General features: G+C 45.9%; 1 protein-coding gene across 9 annotated transcripts in view; it reads right to left on the bottom strand.

Moving 5' to 3' along the window:
* Positions 1 to 25536, bottom strand: part of cadpsa (Ca2+-dependent activator protein for secretion a) — a 73759-nt gene that overhangs the window by 16170 nt on the left and 32053 nt on the right. The window contains exons 10-22 of one of the 9 annotated variants that reach the window (XM_067244361.1): positions 23577 to 23685; positions 23130 to 23342; positions 18864 to 19000; positions 17217 to 17404; positions 14232 to 14333; positions 14062 to 14125; positions 13837 to 13960; positions 12195 to 12263; positions 8679 to 8785; positions 5597 to 5753; positions 3137 to 3278; positions 2352 to 2501; positions 36 to 191 (exon numbers count right to left, since the gene is read on the bottom strand). In XM_067244361.1, coding sequence (XP_067100462.1) covers positions 36 to 191; positions 2352 to 2501; positions 3137 to 3278; positions 5597 to 5753; positions 8679 to 8785; positions 12195 to 12263; positions 13837 to 13960; positions 14062 to 14125; positions 14232 to 14333; positions 17217 to 17404; positions 18864 to 19000; positions 23130 to 23342; positions 23577 to 23685 — 1718 coding nt within the window. Of the gene's footprint in view, positions 1 to 35; positions 192 to 2351; positions 2502 to 3136; positions 3279 to 5596; positions 5754 to 7706; positions 7716 to 8678; positions 8786 to 11113; positions 11147 to 12194; positions 12264 to 13836; positions 13961 to 14061; positions 14126 to 14231; positions 14334 to 17216; positions 17405 to 18863; positions 19009 to 23129; positions 23343 to 23576; positions 23686 to 25536 lie in introns of all 9 variants that reach the window. The other 8 variants (XM_067244449.1, XM_067244534.1, XM_067244703.1 and 5 more) reach the window with 8 other exon arrangements.

Here is a 25536-nt window from a genome sequence, read left to right as displayed (position 1 = left end):
TTGTGGCTCCACATGGGGGCCAGCGTGCGGCTCACCGTTTGATGCAGGACTCGATCATGTCGCTGGACATCAGCTTCAGCCTGCTCTCCAGGTGCTTCCCAAACTCCTCCTCCGGCCAGTGGAGGTCCCGGATGAAGGTCTGCAGGGCGTCCAGCTTCCAGAACAGGTCCTCTGATGTTCCTGAGCCGTTACTGAGGAGGGCCAGACATCAGGGGGTCAGAGGTCAACCCCAAAAGCACGGGCGCCAAGAAGAGTGAACTAGGGGACAGAATACAACACGAGGGAACAGGGGACCACGCATACATCCATGGCTCTGGATGAACCTTTTTTTTTTTTACCGTGTACTGATCGATGATCGTGTTTGGAGTTGAGCCGTCTTTGAGCTAGTGCAATACAAGCACTGAAATATGTGTGATCAGTCCAGGGTAAAAATAAACAGACATCACCACTGATCAAATCAATAACCACCCTGAATTGAGACCCCAGAGTGGTTATTTGGGAAAGAGTGGGGTCCATGCTCACTCCAGGTAAGTAGGCAGGTGAATGCCTAGGAACACACCTAGGAACACACACCTAGGAACACACAACTAGGAACACACCTAGGAACACACACCAGGATGGGTTCTAGGAGCTCTCTGAGGCAGAGCAGGAAGGATACCAGAGACATGGAGCCCAGTGATTTTCTCTGGTTAGCGCACAGTGCCTTATGTGTCTCTGTTTTTGTTGGTAAAATGGTCAAAATATAGGACCCATATGAGAAAAGCATCCCTTCAGAGCATCAATGAGCAAACAGAGAGGAGGAGGAGGAGGGTGGGGGGGCTAGGTAGGTGGCTGAGGTTACGAACGGTGTCTCTGTTCTTGCATGCTGTGTTGTGAAACCCTCTACCACCCAAACTGAAGTCCTGCAGACAGACAGACGCCTCCAGGAAGCCGACTCAGACATGGGGTCCTCCTCAACGTTTAAGGAGTTCCAACTCAGAGTAAACACTGCTCTGTTATTCACCCCACAGTGACACACTGAACGGGGACAGCAGGGTCCCAACTGAAAGATACAAACGTATCACTTTTGTTGTAAGGCTATGTTTCCAACAAGGTATAAATGTGTGGAATTTGGGCACTTGACCAAAGTTGCAGTTCACATCAACAACTATCAGGAGGTAATACTTAAATTTAAAAGCCATCAATAAGCGAATTACAATTCTTTATGTTAATACATTTATTTTTCCCATTTTTATTAAGTAATGTGTTTGTATCTTTCTGTCCTTGGGTTCAAACACATGCAGGAGGCAAATTAAGAGCTGTTGTAGGGTCTCCATTTTGAAATCCCACTAACTCTTTGCACAATTTGTATTCAATGCGGTGACGTTGGCATGAACATGGCTCCAGGTGAAACAGAAGGAAGGTTCTGGAGGCAGAGTCTGGGATCCATGGAGCTTCCTGGAGCCAAAATGTGTTTATAGGCTTTTTATCACATATATGTTTTCAAGGTGGCGCTAATCTGTCAGTTAGGAATTTCCACGTTCAGAGGACTTTGGTTGCACCTTCTGGCTGCCACACACAGCACCTGAGCCTGGGCCTGCTTCCAACATGCACTTGGATGCTCTGACTTGGCAGAGAAAAACATTCACCTCTTATTTCACCTCTCATGTTCATTGAGTGTGCAGTGATTGACTGTATAAATGTGCTTCTCATCATGTTTACTTAAACAGGTTGAGTTACACCTGGAGAGGTCGGTATGATTGCCGGTCTAGTGCCTACAAACATGGAACTTGGAATCTTAAAAGCTGGTGTGAGGGTCACACTGCAGGATGAACTGAGTGTGGCTCGGTTTGAACGTTCTTCTTCACACCCATTTTGCTGGTTGGTGTAGACTGTATTTCACTTTCGTTAAGAGTGGCACAGATAATGTGTCGTTGTACCTTAAGGTGTCGAAAGAGAGTGCTTTTAATATAAAATCTAAACATAGGTTCTATATTCCATTGCTACTCGCTCAATTTCTCTCTTGCGCAGACAGTCACAAACACGCTAAATATGGTTTAATATAATGTTATGCATTTTTTGTGTGTGTTCTGCTTTGGAATAGGATGACACTTGAGAGACAAGAACCATTAGTTCTCTCTGTACATTTAGCATCGTTGTGTCAAAGTATGCCATGAGAAAATGTTCCTGTCAGCTACGACATCCAGATTGGTGATCTAAAGAGCAGCCTGCATGTTCATCTCTTAGTTAGCAAGTTAGCCAGCTGACAAGTTTCAATATCAACTTGTCTTGGTATCGTGGGGAATATGTGACATATTCATGCCAAGGACACGCATGGATGTTTCAGGCTCCAACTGATACTTAATACACACTCCGAGTCACAAATAGCTGTCATCCAGTTGGGTGCAGCAAAGCTGGGCATTTGTGGAAGGTTAACACTTGGCACTGTTAGATTTGGTACTTTGGGCATTTGGAGGTTGACATTTGGTAGATTCACATTTGGCAGATTACTTGCTATACTCCTGTAGAGAGGACACAGGCAGAGAGGAGAAAGAATGTGCTATAACAGAAGGAATGCAGATGGTTCGAAGAAGCAATGTGAAATGAGAGAAAAGGGGCATTTCTGAAGAAGCTAGAGGGAAAGCAAGCAAACCTGATCACCGATCAGCTCACACGACTACACACAAAACAAAAGACAGTTTTCCCACACATTTAGATAAGGGTACAGTAAATGAAAAAATATGACTAAAATGTGAAGACCCTGACACTGTAACAGTAGGGGTGGGAATACTATTGAAAAACACAATATACAGTGTTGATTCAGGATGACTAATTGAGCATATGGTTTACGGCATAATTGCTAAAGAAAACAGTGAGTGGTAACAGTGGTTAAGTTGCAGCAGATGTACTGTTTAAAAATGAACAACAAATGAATAATCTCTTCAGGGTACACAGACAAAACGCAACAGACCAGAACTGGCTTAAAATACTGGAGTTTCAGACAGATTAGTATTTTACCTTTAGCGAGAAAACAGAAACACAAACAATAGACTTGCAAATCAACTAAGGATCTTTAATCCCTAGTAAAAACTGACTAAACCAAAGGGTTCAAATGGTACAAAGACGTTGATGTGTGCTGTACTAATGATGTCCTTACTTGACAGGCTCCCATGACTCTCTCTCGAACCCTCTGTGGATGGACTGAGCGATGGAGGACTCCATCAGGTCCACATATCTAACCACCAGAGGAGCGTACAGGTCCTGCAGATGCTTGTGGAACTTCCCGTTACACAAGTTATCTGAGGAGAGGGACAGACAAGTGCCAGCTGTTTTATCAACAAGGTTGTTCATATCCTAGATAAACCTAAATGAATTGGTTTACACGATCAACAATGGAATCGTAATGTGTATATCATGTGCGTAAATTAATATAATATTGATTTATTCTAAAACTGTGCATGTCCTAATGATCGGTTTAATAAAAAGTGATAGATAATAGTTAATAGCTAATAATAGAAATGTGAATATAATAGCTAGTAGCTCATAACTGTGGGGAGTTTAGTAGTTGCTCTTCTTTTGGGATGCAGGATGGCACAGTATCCAGAAGGGTACTGTACATGCACAACAAATGCTACAGGACACACAAGTCTCTTATTTGACTCTCCACTGGCTCCAACTGGTAAAAAGGCAACGTTAACACAGACCACAGGAGATAAAATGGAGGCCAGTGTGTGCTAATGCGATGCCTCAGGGCCCCACGCGGTGTGTCTGTTCTTCACTCTCCCTTTGAGCATTCTCTCTATTTCTCCCGCTCTCTCCTTTTCTCTCTCCCCCTCTGAGCATGTGCGTGCGAGTAGGAGTGTGTGTTTGTGTGTCGCGTGAGTAGGAGTGTGTGTTTGTGTGTCGCGAGAGTAGGAGTGTGTGTTTGTGTGTCGCACGAGTAGGAGTTTGTGTGTCGCGTGAGTGCGCGTGGGAGTCAAGGTCATTGATACACAGTAGGTGCGATGTTTGTTTTGTTCCTTGATTGCTGCTATCCAATTAGCCACTTGAGCGGCTGATGTACACTTGGATGTGAGTCCAGGAGTGTGGTCGCAGGCCTTGCCTCACTCCAAGGCACCACTGTTTTAGACCTCATTAACTGCTTGAATGGCATCTGACTTTTGTGCCTGTCTGGTGCTTAGGCTATTTCCTGCCACATAAGCTAACAGCTACAGGGAGACACAGCCGATGACCTTCTGTGGAGGAATGCCCCAGTGAGATGGACTGTTTACAGATGTGTGTGTGTGTGTGTGTCATGTTTTTGTTCCATTTGTAGAGCACCATCATGTCTGTTGTGACGTGGTTACCAGTACTGGACACCTCCATTCAGTTTCCCCTTTAAGACATCTTATGCAGTGAGTAACACATTGACTGTGTAAGTATATCTAATGCCTTTTTTTTAAGACTACTGGAGTCTAAAAAGAAAATTATATCTACCATTTACCTATCTTGAATGTCATGTAATGCTATGAAATGCACATATTCAGTTCATTTCAAAGCTAGCTAGCCAATAATGTGCAGGTTCCAACACTGCAAATAATGCTAGACTCTCGGCTGACAAGCCATACAAATGATTTCCAGGGACAATTATAACTAGGCAGTTTCAGTTCACAAAGGCTGCTTTAAGTGTTGCTATTCTCTCTCACGCTTTCAGGACCCTGGACAGCGCTCCTAAGGCAACTGCAGGTCATTAGGGAGATGACAGAGCCCACAGCAACCGCTCCAGATGAGACTCCTACAGGAGCTCTCAGAGGTCTCCATTGTCCTCCCTGTCAAATGCGGCTCCGCTTCCTGACCTTTTATCTACCGGGCCGTTCACCGACACGTTCCACTTGATTCGGATCCCAACCGGGGTGATTCGGATCCCAACCGGGGTGATTCGGATCCCAACCGGGGTGATTCGGATCCCAACCGGGGTGATTCGTTTTTTTCCGTCTCCCCGTGGGGCTTCACAATGACTCCACAGCCCGGCCCCAGACGCCTGATCCAGGGGAGTGTGCCCACAGCCCGGCCCCAGACGCCTGATCCAGGGGAGTGTGCCCACAGCCCGGCCCCAGACGCCTGATCCAGGGGAGTGTGCCCTCAGCCCGGCCCCAGACGCCTGATCCAGGGGAGTGTGCCCTCAGCCCGGCCCCAGACGCCTGATCCAGGGGAGTGTGCCCACAGCCCGGCCCCAGACGCCTGATCCAGGGGAGTGTGCCCACAGCCCGGCCCCAGACGCCTGATCCAGGGGAGTGTGCCCTCAGCCCGGCCCCAGACGCCTGATCCAGGGGAGTGTGCCCACAGCCCGGCCCCAGACGCCTGATCCAGGGGAGTGTGCCCACAGCCCGGCCCCAGACGCCTGATCCAGGGGAGTGTGCCCACAGCCCGGCCCCAGACGCCTGATCCAGGGGAGTGTGCCCACAGCCCGGCCCCAGACGCCTGATCCAGGGGAGTGTGCCCTCAGCCTCCTCTGGAATCACATCAAGTGTGGGCTGCTGTTCTGCATAGATCTGGAGGGCTAGGATCTGTGCGTGTCCGTTCATAATCAGTCCTTGTTTGGATATCTGCGGGTTGGGGTCCATGTGCGGCCACTCACAGTCGACCCTCATGAAGTCGTTGAGGAGCTGGAAGAGAGGGAAGCTGTCCCAGCTGTCGGGGGGCTGGACCTCCAGAGCATCGTCCATGTCCACCGCGTACAGGGACAGAAACGTCTCCGCGTGCTCCACCATCAGGTCCGACCACCAGGCGAACGCCTGCAGGGGGGTGGAGGAGAGGACCAGGGGAGAGGGAAAGGAGAGGGGGGAGAGGGGTGGAGGAGAGGACCAGGGGAGAGGGAGAGGAGAGGGGGGAGAGGGGTGGAGGAGAGGACCAGGGGAGAGGGAGAGGAGAGGGGGGAGAGGGGTGGAGGAGAGGACCAGGGGAGAGGGAGAGGGGTGGAGGAGAGGACCAGTGGAGAGGGAGAGGAGAGGGGGGTGGTGGAGAGGACCAGGGGAGAGGGAGAGGAGTGGAGGACAGGGGGCGAGGAGGTGGGGCAGGTAGATGTTAGAGAGAGGAATAGAGTAGAGAAGGTGAGGGGGAGACACACGAGCAGTGAGAGAATAGTCAAAGACAGAAGAGGTGACAGAAGGGAAGAGGAGAAACAGGAAACATAGATAGAAACAGACAAAGAGAGGGGGGGGGGGGAAAGGTAGTTAAGATTGTGAATTCACACTCCGAGCACGTCTTTAAGTGCAAGTCTCACAGTCTCATACTCTTGAGGGGAAAGGTGAAAAGGGAGGAACGTTACTCCACTGATCTATAAAGGGGCTCTTCTCCATCTCGCGTTTTCACAATAAGTCAAGTTGTCACCTCGGAGACATCACACAGAGAACTCCGGGGGCCACTTCACAGCTGAGCGGCAGGCTGAAACAACGTGCCCCTGCACGGATAAACCTGGGCTTTTCTGTTGGCCCACAGAGGCAGAGATCGACAGCTCCTTGAGAAGTGTCACAACGGGGCTGCTCTGTCATGCCAGCCCTCTGACAGAGTCGTCAGGGAGCCGCTCTACCTGAGATAGAGGGAGCCGCTCTACCTGTCTATCTCTAGACAGTGCCTCTGTTAGCAGAAGCAGTGGAGTGACTGCGTTGGGAACAGTCTCGTCTCATGCGTCCACACTCTGCCATGCTCCCCTGCTTCCCCCAGGGCTGTCAGGGGCACCTGAGGAGGCCGGGCTCAGACATTCACATCGTCTCGTCGCCCCACAGATGTGAATATGCCCATGGGGGTGTGGGTCATGCACCTGGGGGAATCTCTGTGCCAAGGGGTAGATGGCATGGATAATCCAGCAACAGCACCAGCAATAACCAGGAAGGGCATCTCATTAGCATGACAAATTAGGCTCATGACCCTAGATATCACAGTGCACCAGCATTTGGGCTCGGTTCCATTGCGATTTCAATCAAATCAGACCCTGCATTCGAGATGGAATGCAAACATATAGCAGCACTCCTTTTTGGGTAAATTCCTAAAGATAAGCCAACACTAAAAAAAGATTGAGTTCAAGTCATGTCTGTGGAATATGTAGATTACTGGATTTTGCTGGTTGGCTGGTCTGCTGTCCATGTCCAATGGTAGCAAATCACAAATATGCATTCAAAAGAAATGCCTGAGTCTTTATGGTGAACCTTTGTCCAGTGTACAAAGCATGCTCTTCTCCATTGCCTGGAAATACAGCAATCCAATGGAGATACATCAGAATGTTGGATGTTCTACTTACCAGAGGAGGGCTTCATACACATTCATGTGAGAAGACTGTGGAGGATAGGCTTGGAGATAGTCTATGCAGTTCAAATGACACCAGGGGCAGGCATACAAGAGGGTGGGAGGGGGTGCAATTTGCAATCGTGGGAGTATTTCTGAGAGACGGGGTGGTACTAGACAGGGGGAATGGGGATGCTTGGTGTCTTGAGATCGACAGAGCGCCACCAAAGTGCTTGTTGAGGTCTGCTTATTACCAAAGGCAACCTCAGATCTAGTTCTCAGACTAGAGAAGGCTGACAAGCATTTGCTCAATCCTCCAAGCTGACCACAAGCACAAGGCAGGTAAGTTACAAGGCAGCAAATTAGTAGGGTCATGGCAAAGATTGGGACCACTCTGGGACAGTGGGCATCTTTCAACCATGCAGTGGGATGTGGATGGTCTCATCTGGTCAGGGTCAGTCACGTACCTCTTTTCCCTGTCCAAATATTCCCCATTAAGAAAATGAAATGTGAGAAAACAGGAAGGGGTTTAAGTCAGGTTTACTGTTCTAGAAACTGTTGGTTCAGTATGGTAAGATTACAGTGGAGGAAATAAAACATATCCTTCAAAACAAAGGAGACAGAAATGTTTCATGGATGAAAGCTATCTTTAAAAAACAAAACAAAAAAAACAACAACATTATGTTGAGAGACTGTTCATATGAGAGGATAAAGCATACAATATACAAAATGCTGAACAAAAGTGTTTAACCAAGTCTGTGTGCAGAGGGATTCCTGCGTTCCTGAATAAAAAGGATGTGACACGATTTGCAGGCTGGAAGTGTGAATCATGATCACACCCCACCAGACCAGCAGTCCCATGCACCTTCTGCTAGAGACAGCCCCGTTTCCAAAAAGAGCAGAGCTGTCAGGATATGACATCAAAGGAAAGCCCTTTATGCAATAGGTGTAATAGATGCTGCGTGTGTGGGGCATTTCCATTGGAGGCGATAAGTGAGTGTACAGGAAACACAGTAACCAAGTCCTGAACATCACAACAACAACACTGTTCTGTTTATATCCTTTCAGTCTTAGACACTACAAGTATCAAGTAGGGAGTCAGAGGTTGGGGTGTCCAAGGCCCATTGTTAACCTTTGAGCCCACACCCTGAGCCCCTACCGTGCATCTATCTTTCTAACATGCATCGGAGACGAGGCAGAGAGAAGAAGACACGGATACTGTACCGACTGTTTCCCTGTGCCTGTGCCTGTAGCCTGTCAAACATACAGAGATAGTTCACATGGCCTAGGTTTCTCTACTGCCATATAAAAGACACGCCTGGATTAGGATTTACCCAGGTATGTCTTTGAGTGTGTGGTTTTGCGTGTGTGCATGTGAGTGTATGTATGTGTGCGTGAGAGAGAGATAAAGTGTGTGTTTATCCTCTACCAACACTCACCTCTGCGTGGTGCTCCTCGTTCTGTTGCAGGACCTCGATGACTAGTTCTGCAAGGCGGATGGTGTCCTCCAGTTTTTTGGCGGGAGTGACTAAGCGCCCTACATTCTCTGAAGCACAAGGGTGAAAAGTCAATGTGGTACAGTTGTAGATGTTCCCTTAAAGTCTGCTCCACGGTACTCTACTGTTCCCTCAAAAGCTCTTATTATAAAAGGTACATAAGCATGCTTCTATACGACGCAAAAATATCTGATAACTAGGATGTTGACTGATCTATTCCTTCAGGAGTGGGTAAGCCAGTAGGATTCTTTCGCAATGGTACCTGTATCTGTCAGCAGTATTAACACAGTAATGAGACCGTCAAGAACAAAGCTGGTAGAATGAGTCAAATTAAAAGAGAATTGAAAATAACAGATATGTTCCACAGTCATCATGCATGTCCAGAAGGTCGTGCACTGCTCATGGCCTTTACGGTATGTAAGTGATATGTTTGGACGCCCACACACTTGAATGTTGCAGACTTGAACTTCCGGTGTCCTGGCCGTTTTCCCCTGCTATGCTTTAGGGTTACTGTGAGCCAGGCTGAAGAAGCATGTTGTATAACCAGGAAGTACCACAGATATTATACTGTGACCCTATTATAGTGTGACCCTGGCAGGAAGGAGAGAGTAGTGCTCTCTTGTGCTGTTTACACATTTGGAGAACAAAAAATGACGACAAATCCTGTTTACTGTCACGACTATGGACATTGATTGTGTGACTGGACAAAACAGAACCAAGGCACACAGTTCAGATGGCAAAATAAGTAGTGATGATATATTTTGCGTAGAAAGGAGTATGAAAGGAAGTTCTGTCTTAAGACAGTTCTGATTAAAAGCCATGCTCCTTTGAGAGGGTGTTGTCTGTTGAAGAACCGAGCAGCTGAAATATTTACTCCATTATCGTAACGTGCGAGGCCCATCCAAATTCTTCTCCTACGGCCTCTCATGCCATGTCAGGTAAACTATGTCACAACAAGGTCAGTGTTAGGTCTGACAGACTTGAACGCACTCTGACAGTGTCATACAGTGCTGCAGCTAGGAAGGGACAGAGTGAGGTAAAGACCTGGTCACTGCTGGGTCCTCGTGGTCTTTGTCCTGCACACACATCCTCCTTTGTGCTCAGGAGTTGGCGGAGAGGTAGGGGTCTAATTGGTGGCGTACAGAGTCAAGGCTCTGCGCCGCACACACGCTGTCACAGCACTTTAGGCCTCGGCTCTGTGTTGTGTGCGTGCGGATGGCCTCTTTGACTGTCCGAGCTAAAGTGATGGTCTAGTCACCAGTACGGATGGAGGCTTTCAGAGAATAGGCACCCAAACACAGAGCAGTTCTTTCCTTATTTACTAAGGGCATTGAGCAATATTGCAAAGATCAGCTGTACTTTGGGCGACAGACTTCTGTCATGTTACCATCGAAACTAGCAGCGTTCTTTTGCGTTCCTATAGGACAGCAAGGAGTTGGAAGGCCAACTATCCAGTGTGTTCATAAACTAGCTGGTTCCACACACAGCAGCTAAACCCGAGGTCTCTGGTGCTGCTGTACACGGTCTGCTGTCTTTATTCTCAAGTAGCAATGCTAAGTATGAAAACTTTGATTTAGCTGGGCATCATGAAAGGTTACACAGCATCCACCTGTTGGAATACCAACAGTTCCTGTGATTTGTCTTCCTCTAACCTCCTGTAAATGTGTCTTTATGTATTTCCAATGTATCAGTCATCAAGTTTTTTATCCACAGATTTTATTCATGCTATAAGTCAACCTTAAGTCAGGAATTCAACCGTTTACATATATATATTTTTTGTCTTAATCTAAAATACTTGTGGACTGTTTATCAAATGGTTCTGTTCTGACACATTGGAGATACAGTATGGGTCTAAGTCATGCATTTTGGACAGGAGCATTGCCTTACAGCTTGCTGCAAAATGTGCCAATTCTGGCAAACGTAGAAACCAAAGCTACATTATGATAACGGCATGTATGCTATAAAGCAATGCCAACTCTGCATTTGTTAAAAGACAGGCGAAATACTCAAAGGAGTCATAGACAGTATTAACATGGCTCCTTCCTCTCCTCTCCACAGTGGTTTTCTGGAGATGAGGAAACATCTTAAGACTCTCCAGATCCAGCTAACACAAGGGGGGGGGGGTGGACCCCACCCACAACAGGGGGTGGGGGGGCTGCGGGGTGGACTGCATCTCCATTTCTAGAATGCAGTGCAGGGGAGAACCACAGGGGTGTGGAAACATAACGCTGTCACAACGTTCCTGTAACATTCCTGTAACATTCCCAAGCCATGCCCCAGGAAGGCAGTGAGGTGTTATGTTGCTAAGACTCTACTGCGGTTAGGGATATGCTACTATAATGAGTTAAGGAGGCTGAGAGTCAGATATGTGGTGTCACCTGGATCCTTCAGATCTTTCTGAGTTTTCTCCGCTACAAAAGAACAGGACAGAAGGAGAGCCAGGGAGGGAGGGAGAAAGGAAGAGTGAGAGAAAGAGAGGAGATATTCAACATTGAGAAAAGCAGAGGATGAGAGGAGCATAAGTTCAGGAGGCTTGAGATTCAGTGATCAGCTATCCTCCATCCAGCGAGATCCTAGAATGTTAGACCCAGGGGCAAAGCCCTCTAGCAGGGGCTGTCGTTCACAAGTCAATGTCACACTAAAACAACCAAACAAATGAAAATAAATCCGTACAAACAAAACAGACATGATTTGAAATCCATTTGAAGAACACAACCCAACATTTCAGGACAAGTACAATAACGAACCTGCAACAACAAAGAAAGAGTGAGACACTTGGATGGATTCAGTCAGGACGTACAGTACGCAGACAGGACACAGAAAATATGTTGTGAAGATCCTCTCTTTCCTGAGGCTACTGAGCACTTTCATGTTGTCGTGAAATCATCAACATGTGTTACCAGTTCTTTCTGGCAGTTGTTACTGTACATGTATGTGAACCTACAGTAAAATCTGCAGCATCTAACTCGTGAGGCATGGTTGGACAGGACTGAGGGGTTGTACACAGAAGCAAAGTAAAAATGCATTCAAGTTGCAGACAGACGGAGCAGAAGAACAGAAAAGAAGCTCACTGAAACGTCGTCACGGCTAGACGGACCTGTGGTCCTGACTGGGACCCAAAGAAACACACAGTCCTTCAGGAAGCTCTCACTGACGGCATGGCGTTCACACACAGAAGCAACAGATCAAAAGTCCGGAGGGGGAGGAGGAGGAGGGGGGGGAGGGGGGGGGGGGAGGAGGAGGGGGGGGGAGGAGGAGGAGGAGGAGGAGGAGGGGGGGAGGAGGAGGGGGGGGAGGAGGGAAACGGCGAGCCAGAACATCAGCCAGCAGGCCGTGGGAGAGGTGATCAGATGGTTGTAGAGGAAGCGTGCAAATTGAGAAGTTGAGAGGAAGCAGAAAAAATGAATGTGGGAGGAGTGGGAGGGGTTAGGAGAGCGTCAGGATGAGGAAGGTACTCACGAATGGTTAAATCCATCACTTGAGACGCCAAGCAGAAGACAGGATGCTCATACATTTCTCTCTTTTTCCCTACAGGAGAAAGGATCGGGGCATGCAAGAGGCTGCGGTCAGAGGATCAGAGCAGAGGGTCAGAGGTCAAAGAGAAGAGGGTGGGTGCAAGGCTGCATGTGGGGGTCATAAGGTCACCAAAGGTTTCCCTATGTGATGCTGGTGGAATTAAGATCACGCAAGAGAGAGAGAGAGAGTAAGAAAGAGAGAGCGCAGTTTGGGGCTTTGTGAAGTTGTGTGTGTGTGTCTGTGTGTGTGTGTGTTGAAAAAAATGTGGTGAAAAAGCGGAGGGAGTGGACACACTTTGGATTAACCATTCGTTATGCCACATGGCATGTAGATGTGTAACATCTCTCTGGGGTCTGCAGCTTCAAGGAAACAGATCAAGGAAACAAACAGACATGATATTAAAGGCTGCCTCCTTCAGTATCTTCAGTACACTTAGGTTTTTCTTTGCAGACATTAACTAGAATTGGCTTAAAATTTAAGAGGTACAAGTTGATATACTCAAGGGAAAAATTACATTCACCCACAAATTTGGTTCGATTTTTGAATAAAATGTGAAATTGCAATCAATTATTAAAATGTGAAATTGCAATCAATTATTAGTATTTATCCAGAGCGACTTAGTCGCTCTGGATAAATAAATAAATAAATACTGGATATATAATAAAAAAGAGCGTCTGCTAAATGACTAAATGTAGTATTTTGCTAATTGATTCTCATTCAGCTGTCTGAGTAAAGCCAATGAAAATCCTGTTTGACATATTTGTAATTAGTGTGCTGAGTCCATGCCTACTAAAGTGTCCATGTCTACTAAAGTGTCCATGCCTACTAAAGAAAACCTCTGACATGCAGCAGAGACATGATGAGTTGCTACAGAGAGCAATCCCAGTAGGCCGTGTGTATTGGCCTTCCTGACTTCCAGCAGATATGATAGACTGAGATAGAAAGCAGCAAAGCCAATAGACAGGGAGGAGAAGGAAGAGGAGGCGGTGAGGAGAAGATGAGGCTTGTCTCAGAACCAAGGACAGGAGGTGAGGAGGAGAGGAAGAGAGGAACAGGGCTGGCCTGAGAGGAGGAGAAGGGGAGTTGCTTCAGGGCCTCACTCCGACCAGAAGCAACTAAGCCACAGTGAGTAGGACAGGGGCAGTGGGCCTGAGAACTGAATGCATTTTTACTTACTGTTCACATCTCTACTGTTAGAGTTTGGCTTTTGAGCTACATAAGACATACACAAAAGACTCCTAGAGACAAAAAGAGGCTAATTTAAAAGACATTAACATTTGAGAGGGTATTTTCAACAAAGGGTATTTTCACTGCTGAGCTGGGAAAAATTGTCATTTTAGTTAAATACCAAGAATACACTAGGATCAAACATTCAAAAGGATAATATATTTACTGTCAATGTTTAACAATCAACTCAAACATCATCGGTCTCACACAATACACAGGGATGAACTTGTTTCCTGATTCACTCGCTGCTTCAGTACGACTCCACACAGTGAATTTCTTTCCTTCCAGACAGATGATTCAGCTGTGTCTGGCGACTAGAGGCTAAAGTCAGAGAGGGCACACAGTAACAGTCACCTACCTTCTATTTTGGCGTACTCTGACAGGCGCTGGTAGTTGACCAGGGCAGCCTGCTCCAGACATTTACGGATGACGGACTTCACATCCTCTTGAGGGACCGGGGTGACGATGTCCTTCATCAGAACCTGCAACACAGCACAGAAGTCAGGCTCACTACGCCTTGATCGACTTGCGAGTGGCCGTAATTCTACTATATGTGTGTTCTCGGACCACAGAAGAGGCCTACCCTCTCAAGCAGGGACAGGGTGGCCTTCAGGGCTCCCTCTGGTCTGCCAAAGGGGAAACAGTACCTGGAGGGGGACGGTGACATGTTTACATGACTATCACTCTGACACAAAGCCGTGACGTCGTTAGACGTGCACTGTAGTGTGTGCATGTGTTTGTGTAAACAGACACCTGAAGTGTGTGATCTGGTTCTCCAGCAGGACGCGTAGACGCTCTTTAATCTCCTCGAAGCGCTGCTTCTCGTCCACCGTTACAGTGCCTATCCCATCAGGCCTGTGTGGAACCACAGGACAGAGCAGAGCACCACATTGTATATTACACACAGGCCAGCATGCCCCAGGAGCAGTCATCTGTCAGAAATCTGTTGTGTGGGGATAATTATCAGACACTGACGAGTCTAAAATAGAGCATGGTATGAAGCCAGGGAAAACAGAGACAAAACACAGGGGTCACTGAGGCGCTCCTGATGGAGGTCCACTGATCTGGGTGCTGTCCATGGGTCATCTGGTCCTAAAAAGGCCTGGTATACTGGGCTTGCTCTGCTGGGAGCGGTGAAACCACCCTGTTCTACAGGTCAGAATGAAACTCATGATCCAGGATCCAAGAGGATCCTTCCCCCTCCCCCCCAACCCTGTGCCAAACTGGGGTCCCCCCCCAGCTCCTCGGATCTGACAGGGGGGACTCTCCTTCCCCCCCTTCCCCCCTTCCTTTCTCACTGTCCTTCAGTCAGATGACATCTTGCCAGCCCGGTGACGAGGGAGCGTGTCACGCCTCCTGCTCCTCAAGCCGCTGTCACGGCGACCAGCGCCTCCTCTGTCACATGCACTCTGCTCACGTTCTACCCACTCCTCAGCCGTGTCACAAACTATAAGGAGGCCAGTGCTGCGGTTGTCTTTGTGGGGGTTGCATATGTGTGTGTGTGTGTGTGTGTTTCATGCTTTAATTGTTGGTATTGCTGTGCATTTCTGTGTGTTCATCTGAAGCATGTCACATGCAATTATAGCCTATACCGTAGCTGTGTGTGTGTGTGTGTGTGTGCTAATAGAAATGAAGAAAGGAGTCTAATATCATACATACAAATCCTAAAACTGTGATGAAACAGAAAATAAATTTCACACTAATTAATCCATGCCCTGAATCCCAACACATTCATCTGAAAACTGCTTTCATAATGTTTTTATAACCTGGTGCCCTTCCCCTCCCGTGACTACATGGAAATGAGCTGTCACAGACACACATCTGAAGTCAGCGGAGGCATGCTGGGAAGGAGAGCTGTGCTTCCTTTCCTGTCTGAGGTGAGGGCAGTTCAATTTGACTTCAGTCAATTTTGAGAGATTCATTCTAATCGAAGATGTTGTCGTTGTTACTGTACTACAAATAACACAAACAATTGTTTGGATTCTTGTTGTAACTGCAATACAAATAATATTGATTTGATCCAAAACCATCTGGTAAACACAAACTGACTACATTATCATATGAGCAACTGGAGATGGAAGTACATCAACTCCAACTCAATTTAGCCCGTCTCCCCCAGCTGTCCCTCCCTCCCCCCTGACCAGGAAGTGTTTCCTAGGTGACAGAAACGGTCAGTGGGCTCTGGCCTCGGCTCCTGTCTTCATCTCCTGTCCTCTGGCCATGTGTCTATTAGGCTGAGGTCTTGGCCAAAGCTGGCTCTCCCTTCCTCCTGCTGGATTCCTGGAGGCTGGAGGGGGTGGGGTACCAAGGGTGGCAGGGTGGCAGCAGCGGAGATGGGAGCCAGGCCAGGGTCTGGGGGGTCTGACTCTGGGATGGACAACGACTGGCAGGAGAGACACTCTCCCATCATGGATGATGACCTGTCATCCTGTCATCCCCGACCTCCAGGCACACCGGATGGAGACCCCTGCCTGGCTGGGGCTGTGCACCCCCCTCTCCCTTTCCCTCTATCCATTCTCTCTCTCTATTTCTGACCCATCAATCTGTTTTATTTATTTATTCACAACCCTCGTATTTTCAGCCTGCCCTCCATTGCTCTCTGTTCATTGTTCTCCTACAGTCTTTTTATCTCTCTCTCTCTCTCTCTCTCTCTCTCTCTTACTCTCTCTCTCTCTTATTCTCTCTCTCTCTTATTCTCTCTCTCTCTTATTCTCTCTCTCTCTTACTCTCTCTCTCATATTCTCTCTCTTTGCCCCCCCTCTATCTTTCCTGTCTGTCTTGGAGCTACTCCTGTCTCTCTGTTCAGGCTGATCATAACACGACTCAAGCAGACAGTGCTCCCCAGGTCCATCCCTGTCTGTCAGAGGCTGGAGGTGGAGGAGCTCAGGAGGGTTTATGGGTGGATGGAAGGGTGTCAGGCCAGGGCAGGCTGACAGACAGCCGGCAGTGACCTCTGCCCTCAGCTTCGCGGCCCTTGTCCATGCAGATAGGGCTGTGCTATTGTTTGTTAGACACCCAGCTATGATCGTGACAGGTTGACTATTCATATACACAATATGAAATTAGGAAAATATTGAAACTTGTGACGATAAACATGATGATGTGACCACAAACATGGGCGCACACATCTGCATGTACACGCACACATACACACACACACATACACACACACACATACAAACGGCTAGGAAGGACTCACAGTGGATTTATCTGGGAAGAAGCGGCACAGACCCTTTCTTACCTTTTGGGCCCAGAGGCAGTCTGGGACTTGAAGTCCTTTTTCTTCATAAACTCAATGATTTTGATGAGTTCCTTCTTAGAAGGGGAGGGGGGTTCTGGTGTGGGGGGATTAAGGGCTCGACCAAGCTGTGCCTTAGATACAGGCCAGCTTAGCAACGCACACACTCTCTGACTACAGTTATCATTCAGGTAAGTCATGGACATGGGTGATAGTGAGTGATTAAAGAATAAAGAAGGAAAACAAAATAATGATTAAAGTAGGCAGCAAACAGAAATCCCAAATAACGATGAAACACGGTAAGTGGCCAGTATAGAGGCACAGGAAAAAGCAAGAAAGCTTAGAACATTTATAAAATAAAATAGATTAAAACACAGAAAACAAAAAAATAAGAATGGGATGGAGTGATATGGTGATACTGTACCACAGGTCCAAAGCAGGCAGTGCATATCAGTGTGTGTGTATGTGTGTGCCTGTGCGTGCATGCTCACCCTCCGTACCTGTTGCCATGGACATGAGAGGCGCAGAAGGCAAAGCTGTAGTGCAGCAGGGTGGGGTCGATCATGGCCCCGTTCTCCGCCCTCTCCAGGAGGTCGCCTAGGTAACACAGGTGTCTGTGACACCCCCGCACCCCATTACGAGCACAGTACTCATCCATGACAAACACCTGGCCTGGACTGAACCAACCCTACCAGACAGACACAGATGGGGGGGAGGCATTGTCACATTTATACCTGAGGAATTCAATACTCAGGACAATTAGGCATACGCATGATTGTAAATGTTTTGCCAACCCAACAGAAAAGGAGGTTGTACATTGTTTATAAAGTACCCTGTGTTATATATTAGCTTGTTAGCTTGCGTTATTAGCATGGTAGGGTGTGTTATTAGCATGGTAGCATGTAGTATTCATAGCACAGTAGTATATACAGTGTTTTCCCATACATTGATTTATTTGTGGCGGCCTGCTAATTCTATTTTTTTTTTTTTACTGTTTAACATTTATTTCAATGTAAAGAAAAATTCAGATCCAAATATTCAAGGTTCAGAAATTTAGTTTGCTCAAATTCAAACAGTAAAATTAATATCCCAAAAATTCAACCCACAAACATACTTCAAGCTTCATTAATTTAAATAGAACAAAATTTGGGGTGCTAAAATTCGAATGTTGAAATTCAGATCCCAAAATTTCAACCCAAAAAGTTTATCCCCCAAAAATTCTGATTGCAACATCCGGGATACCAAGTATAGGTAAGGCAATCGAGCCTAAATGTAATCGAACCATCTCACTTCTCAGAGAAGGGTCCACCTGCAGATCTCTCTCCTCAGGCCCCTCTCATCCAGGTGTATTGATGCATACATGCAGATCAGTCATACAATCAAAGCCTGAGTCTGAGGAGGCAAGCAATACCTTGGTTTCCTGGATGTTGCAATATGAACTTTTTGGGCTCAGTGTTTTTTAATCTGAATTTCAAAATTCTAATTTGAGCAGCCTGAAATTTGTTCTCTTTGAATTTTTGGATCTTCATTTTTATTAATTTTTAACATTGAAATAAATTCATATTTGAATACATGAATTCAAAACAAATAAATTAGTTGGTATTTTAATTTCAATATTAAGTATTCGTTGCCTTGAAAATTCTAAACATGATGTCACTGATTTGCTTCCATAATAGCCCCCTCTCTCCGTGCACGCTCTGAATCAATGCGCAGGATGAACAGGTTTTTCAGTGAATCGGCAGGAGAATCAATCCAGAGTTTACAAACGGTTGGTATCATAATTTTCTGCACAAATGTGTCCAAAACGGATACATTGAAGTTAAATATAATATATAAATATAATAATATTTATAGTTAAATACATTCGGCAAATATAACAATATGAGTCCAACATAACGTTTAAATTACATAAAGGTCACAAAACTATTTAGCGCTCAAATTAATGCAAAGAAATTTCTCGCACGCGACACGTGCTCGCATTACTTGTTGAAGTCCCTATCTACACACTCATATCTAACCGATACTAGGATATAGGTTTGGCCTGAGCCCCACATTTTTCAATGTCTGGCTCCGCCCCCTGCCTACCGCCACAAATATAATCACATTCTGTGGGAAACACTGACATGTCACTTGCATGTTAGCCTCACCAGGCAGGAGTAGGAATCATTGAGCCTGTGGTCCAGGGTGAGGCGCTGCACCATCTCAAACAGGGAGGCGTGGTCAAAGCTACAGGGGTTAGCGGAGATGAACTCATCCATGCCATGCTTCTGTGCCCGGTCGGCGTCTGTGCCCACCACGCCCACACAGAGTGAGATTAGCCCAGAGGATGGGGAGAGAAACACACGAGCCAGAGGGGGACAAAGTTAGGACACTGTGACATAAGACATGACACTGGAAGTGTCACCCTGGAGATGTTCATTCAAAACCAGCAACCAGGTTAACAGGATGAGACTGAAAAAAACACTGTTCATGGCTAATAAAAAAAAAAAAAAAAAAAGTTAAGCTGAAGTTGATCAGAAATTACCACCTCTTTACAGCTAACTTGTGTTTTCCCGGTGCAAAATCTGAAAAACCTGTTTGCCGGTTACGATGAACACGGTCCTTGGACAGTGTAGGTTTGTGGTCAGTGGAGAATTTCACAGTCAACTAGCAGGTGGTCACTACTGGTTTGGTGGTCACGGGGGAGGAGGGGGGGTCAGTTCTGTCAGCTGGGGCTCAGGTAGAGGTGAGGTGCAGCATAACCAGTGCAGAAAAAATCATTCCTGTATCCATGCATGACTTTTTGATCTCCAGAGACTGCCCCCTGTTTGTAGGATTACTACAGGTGCAGCATAGAGGTGGAGTGGGCAGTGGAGGCAGGGAACACTACTGTAAACAATGGAAGAGAGGGTGAAAGAGAGCACACTGTAAAACCTGAAAGATTTAGTTTACTCAAATGGTTTTATGAAATGAATCAACTGGAGTCATTCTAGTGGAAGAGCTGGATGAAATGAATCAATGACTATAAAAGTATACTTTGTTTTCTCAGTTGATCCAGTTCTTCAACTCAAATGGCTCCAGACAATGTATTTCATAAAACCATTGAAGTAAACTTAACTTATCAGGTTATACAGTGCAGTATGTTTTGAAGGTTAGTATTTACTGTGGTTGAGTTGAACAATGCTTCAAGTCTAGACTTGCCATACACTAATTAGCAGTTTGGTAGAACCTGGAAAGCAACAAGCCAAGCGCATGTTCCCCTCCTCCTCCTTCCTTACCTCCCTCCCTCCTTCCTTCACTACTCAACTCAGGACAAGGCCCTCCTGGGGTACCCCATAATTAAACTCTCCCCAGTGCAACTGTCCCTCAGCCGGGACGTGGCTGGGATAAGGGGACCCCCTACCCACGTACCTCTTTTACCCAAGAACCAAGAAGTGGGGGGTTGGGAGGGAGGAGCAGGGGGGGATGAATACATTTGACATCACATTTTCACTTTTTCTTTACCAGTTAGCGTGGTTAGGCAGTAGTGAGTACATCAGGCCAGACTGGCAGGCTTGTTAATCCTCACCACGGCCATCCACAGCTATTCTGATTCTAATCGCTGCTTTTAGCCTGGGCTTAAGGACACAGGGCTTCACTGACCTGCAGCTTGCTGCTATTCTCAGGGAGACATACAGCTGCCTCTGCTGGTGATCATGCTTTACATGTCAATACAAACCAAGTGTCTCTCACACAGCCTGACCCCTAACCACAGTGTAAACACACTGAGGTTTTTTTTTTTTACCTTTACCGAAAGTTGTCATGTCAGTGATAATATTGATAGCATACTTAGCAATAATTTGTGTGTAAAAAATAATACAATCATAGCTATATGTGTGATATGTCAACAAATATAAAATAATAATAATATTAACTTAGCTTTACATAAAATTGGCCAATGACTGAACAGTACTGAACGTCAGGGAGGAGAAACAAACACTATAATCATCGCTCCATCATATATTTAAGCATTGCCTAACAGTCTCGTTCCTGGGTGAGTGAGGCGCACAGAGGGGGCACCCCAGCTGTCAATCACCAGGAGAACAAAGAGGGCGCTACTATGATGCTTATGATCGCCCCAACTCCCCAAATCTAAAAGGTGACTTTGTGATCCCCTCTCATGTGATTGGTGGCCTGTCACGTCTGTTTGACGTGAGCCCGACAGAGTGGACAAGAGGGGCCTGGACAGTAACACACAGTGACACTAGTCACCCGTCTGGGCTGGGGAAGGACAGACATGACAATGATTGACACATGCTATTCATTTATAGATCCACTGCAACTGGGAGAGAAGTCAGGAGGCAAGGAGATCATTTGGGGCTATTTAGCACACAATTTGTTTAGTGTTTTTTTAGGGTTTGACCGCCATGCCCTGCCACCCAACTCAAGTCCCTAGAAGACACACACACACACACACACACCTTGCCCCTCTCACACAGAGGGAGCATAGACCACCCCCCTCCAACCCAGTGCTGGTGCCTGTCTCACCCCATCACATATTTATAATTTGACATTGATATTTTACATTAATAGCTAATAACTTAAACAAAGGATTTTCATATATAATTGGTATAACCAAAATCACAGCCAGTACAATGTTTATCATTTCATCAATCACTAATGAGAAGCTTCCCCTAGTGGAGATCAGTGTGCTGTGGTGGAGGGGATGGTGTTGGGGACTAGTATTGGTCCATGGTTCAGTCTCTACACGAGCAGGCAAAAGGAGCTCATGGACAGGGTTAAGAGATGGCATGTTATCACTACCTAATGGTTAGCATTCAGAGTTCGGCAGATAGAGTACATATTTGCCAGCTCTCGTGACGTGAGAAGCAAGAGGGCCCTCTTGAAGCTTGGGTATTTTATTCATATTCTTTTATACGTTGTTTTACAGCAGACATGACTAATTATGTTTGAGTTGTTGTAACTCATGCAATGATATGTGGATTGTATTTGTGGTCTTGATGTCATTTGTTTTTGTTACTACATGCTTTGTAGTCATAACAGAGTGATTAGACTAAAACATTTTATTCCTGGAAACAGTGTTAACTACAACTACAGTGTAAGACCACAACCTCACTTACCTTGGTTTAAATCCTGACGCTTACATTTCTGTAAAAGGGTAATTTCTGGATCACTCACGTATAATATTAAGATCCAAAGACACCTAATGTAGTTTTTAATAATATTTTTCTACTATTTTGTGTAGTGTTATAGACTAGACTGTGCACAGATGCTGGTGTGAACTGGAGAGTTGTTATTTGGTAACATTTCACTGATTGCTTCCCGAAATAATAGTGCAGAGAGCACACTGTATTATTCATGACATGGCACTTTTAACATGGTAATTACCAGCCGCTGAGAGGTACTGTCACTCCAGTTGTGTGTCAAAAACAATAATTTCCATTAATTCATGTTTTTCTTCTCTTTTTTTTTAAGCATAAAGATTATAAAGAAATATTTGTCAATCCGTTGTTTTTTTTATACATTTTTTTTGCTTAGAGGGAGGTTCACTTTCAATACAATGGCGGTGTAAGACTAAGAGAAGGCAAATATGCATGTAAAACAACCGAAAAGAAAATCAGATTCACATGCATCCTGATTCCATAGGATGGACGTGAGTATGTCAAACCTAAAACAGGTCGAACTAAAGGGTTTTCTAGATCTAGATTTTTCTGAGAGTTCAGAGAGACTTGAAAAGAAAATGAGGAAAAGAGAGGGTGGGGGAGCACATTGCTCTCGGCAGATAATCACTGGATTATCTGAACCTGTGCCAGCTACAGGAAAGCACTTACCCTTGAGTCCAGCTACAAGATAGCGGGGTAAGAAGAAACAAACCAGAGAGACATAAAGACACAGAGCAGAGAGCAGACATAGCACACACACACACAGACCTGCTGTTGTTACATGACACACACACGGCCAGATAGGGGAGAGTGAGAGAGAGAAAGTGAGAGAGCAAGAGAGTGAGAGGTAAGAAAAGGTGAAAGAGGAAATGAGTTGGACACATTAAAAAGAAAGAGGGAAACAGCAGATGTGTGTAAAAGAGCAGATGTGAGAATAGGATATAGGGTGAGGAGAGATTATCTGCTTCCCAGTTTGGAAAGAACCTCAAGAGAAGACATTCTCATAAGTCCTGAGAAGTAGTCCTGTGTTCCCAGTCCTTTCAATAAGCAAGCCTAAAATCACATCTAAAAATGTTGGAAAAGTATGAAAAATAAAACGAATAGGCCACCACAAATGGAAGAGCAATCCTAAAGCCTTATAGAAGTACAAACAAACAGCTGTTAAAGTAGTGACGGACAGGTGATGAAACCAGCAGAATTACGTCGTTCTTTGTAGTTCTGCTGAAACGTGGGAACATGAGTAACACACTCCTGACAGAGGACCACACTTACAGAACTGGGAGATGGGCGCATCCAGCTGGGGGGTGGTGCCACCTCTGGAGTTGAGCTTCTGGACCTGGGTGGGGGGGATGGGTTTGTGGGACTGGCCGGTGGCCCGGTACATGGCCTGCACCCACAGGATACGGTCCTGCTCGTCGTCGCTGGCGAAGATCACAGTGTCCCCCTCCTTCACGGCGTTGAAGAAGGTCCTCCCTCCATCCAGACCTGGTGGGTTCAGTGTAGTTAGGACCTGACAGCCTGTTACTGGACCGACTCAGATCAGAATATAGTCCAGTAGGAACAGGTTATACAGTCAGGTGAACTGGGTTTATTGCGGCATCATCCTTACCGTCCAGGGACAACAGATGTAAATGAGCTGCTAGCAAACTCTGGTGCAATTACTTTAAATTTGTGCGCGGTCACTGCAAAAATGAAACAATGAAAAGGATCAATAAATACCTGGCTGAGGGTCAGTGTAGTCCACAGTGTAGCCGTCCAGCTGAAGGAGCTCCACGGGCTCCGCCTTCTTCTCTCTGTAGCTGCACATGGCAAAGGTGTACTGGCTCACCTGAAGCCCAAGGGAAGGAGGACAGGCAGAGGGGGTGAGGTTGGGCTCGTGGTGGCGGTAGCCACTGCCCGCCCGATCCCAGGTCCATGACACAGCAAGTGGTGCTTAAACCATGCGTTCACACGGACGTTGGCTCAATCTCAAACGGCTAAATGTTTTCCAATTTAAAACTGTGAGACTTCCATGTTAAACCAAGACCGGTGTATGAGTAGGCTACATGTCTGTGTGATTGCCATGTAAATACTTGGTAATAGCACCACTTACAAGAAAATGGGGCTTGTTTAAGGGTCCATCCCTGGGGAGCAAAGCCCTCATGCACACACAAGGGTTAATAGACCAATCACTACACACACAGTGACCAGACGCTAGTCAGAAGGGGCATATGGAGGAACAATCTGAGTGTGTGTGTGTTTCAGAGAGACGTGTGGGAGAGGAAGGGGGTGGGTGTATGACAGCTGTGTTGCCCACTCTTGAACCTCTTGTCAGTAATGTGTGTGAGTGTGTGTGAATATACAAGGATAATCACATTATAATTAGATGAATGAAGTGGGTGAATCAGAGGGCTCACGAGCATGGTTCATAGTTTGGGGAGACAACGAATGAGTGCTCATGACCAGCAATAATAGGGAGGGAATGAGTTTAAAGGACGTCTATCTAAGCAGCCACTGACTGAGTGACATATACCAAGACTCTTTATTGGATGAGCTTGCATTTGACAAGGCGCAATCTATATTCTCTCATATATATTCATTATTTTCCCATCCTAACTAGTCCCTCGAATGTTGTGACGAAAAAAAGTGAAGCTAACAGTAGCAAACTAGCTAGCCACCATGACAAATCATCACAAACCCACGCACATTTACCTACAGAACATCAGTTCAGTAGTTCATTAGCTTCTGGGAGATACCTAGCTAGTTAAAACTACAAAAACATATAACATCTTATGTAGCTAGTTACCTATGTTTAGCCCATTGTACTAGTTATTTATTTAATTTTATTTAACTTTTATTTAATCAGGAGAGTCCCATTGAGATTGGTTTGTTATCAACGCCAGAGATAAGTCATCGGTATGCCACTGCATACTTATGAATAATGATGTTATTTTTTTTTTATAGAATAGAAGTATGCAGTGGCATAATGACATCTCTGACGTTGATAACAAACAAAACCGTTTCAAAATCGGTTGAAAATTGAGCAAGTTATGGTCATTTAAAAGTACATGTAGATTCAACACAATGTTATGGGTGAGCGAGCTGCAAGGTGGCCGCCATATGCGGACGTTCTAGACTCCGCTGTAAGACATTTAGTGTTTATATATATCTATGGTTTTCCCTACTCATAGCGCGGATAGCCGGTCACATGACCATCAAGTCTTCAGACAATGGTTGCTACTGATACGTAATGATCGCTAGAAGGGCTCTCAAGTCTCACGCATTCGCCGTGAGAATGCATGCATTTCAGCCATTTCTCACGTTGTACACCTTGTATTTCTCCCTCATTTCAACCATTTTCCCGCTGAGAAATAAGGGATAACTTGTCCCGCTAGCTTATATACAATTAATGGATGAGGCGCAGGCATACTGAGATGATAGTTGTCTATAGTAAAAAGCCAATCAGAAAACATCACCATCACTTAGTCAGTCTGTCATTCATTTCCATGTTGATATGTGATTATTTCATTAGAACGTTTGTTGTCCAGCCCTTCAATCATTCAGCAAAAAGTAATTTATTGTCCAAAGGATGTCACACATGTTGTGGGTTACTGCAACTTTGGTCCTTAAATAAGTAGCATGACATTATCAACATCATAAAAGCTAGTTGGCTGACTGATCGTGTTGGTATGGTTGCAAC

This window comes from Osmerus mordax, chromosome 1, assembly GCF_038355195.1.
Source record: "Osmerus mordax isolate fOsmMor3 chromosome 1, fOsmMor3.pri, whole genome shotgun sequence".
Taxonomy (NCBI): domain Eukaryota; kingdom Metazoa; phylum Chordata; class Actinopteri; order Osmeriformes; family Osmeridae; genus Osmerus; species Osmerus mordax.
The sequence above is the reverse complement of the archived record's forward strand: the minus strand, read 5'-3'. Positions and strand labels throughout refer to the sequence as shown.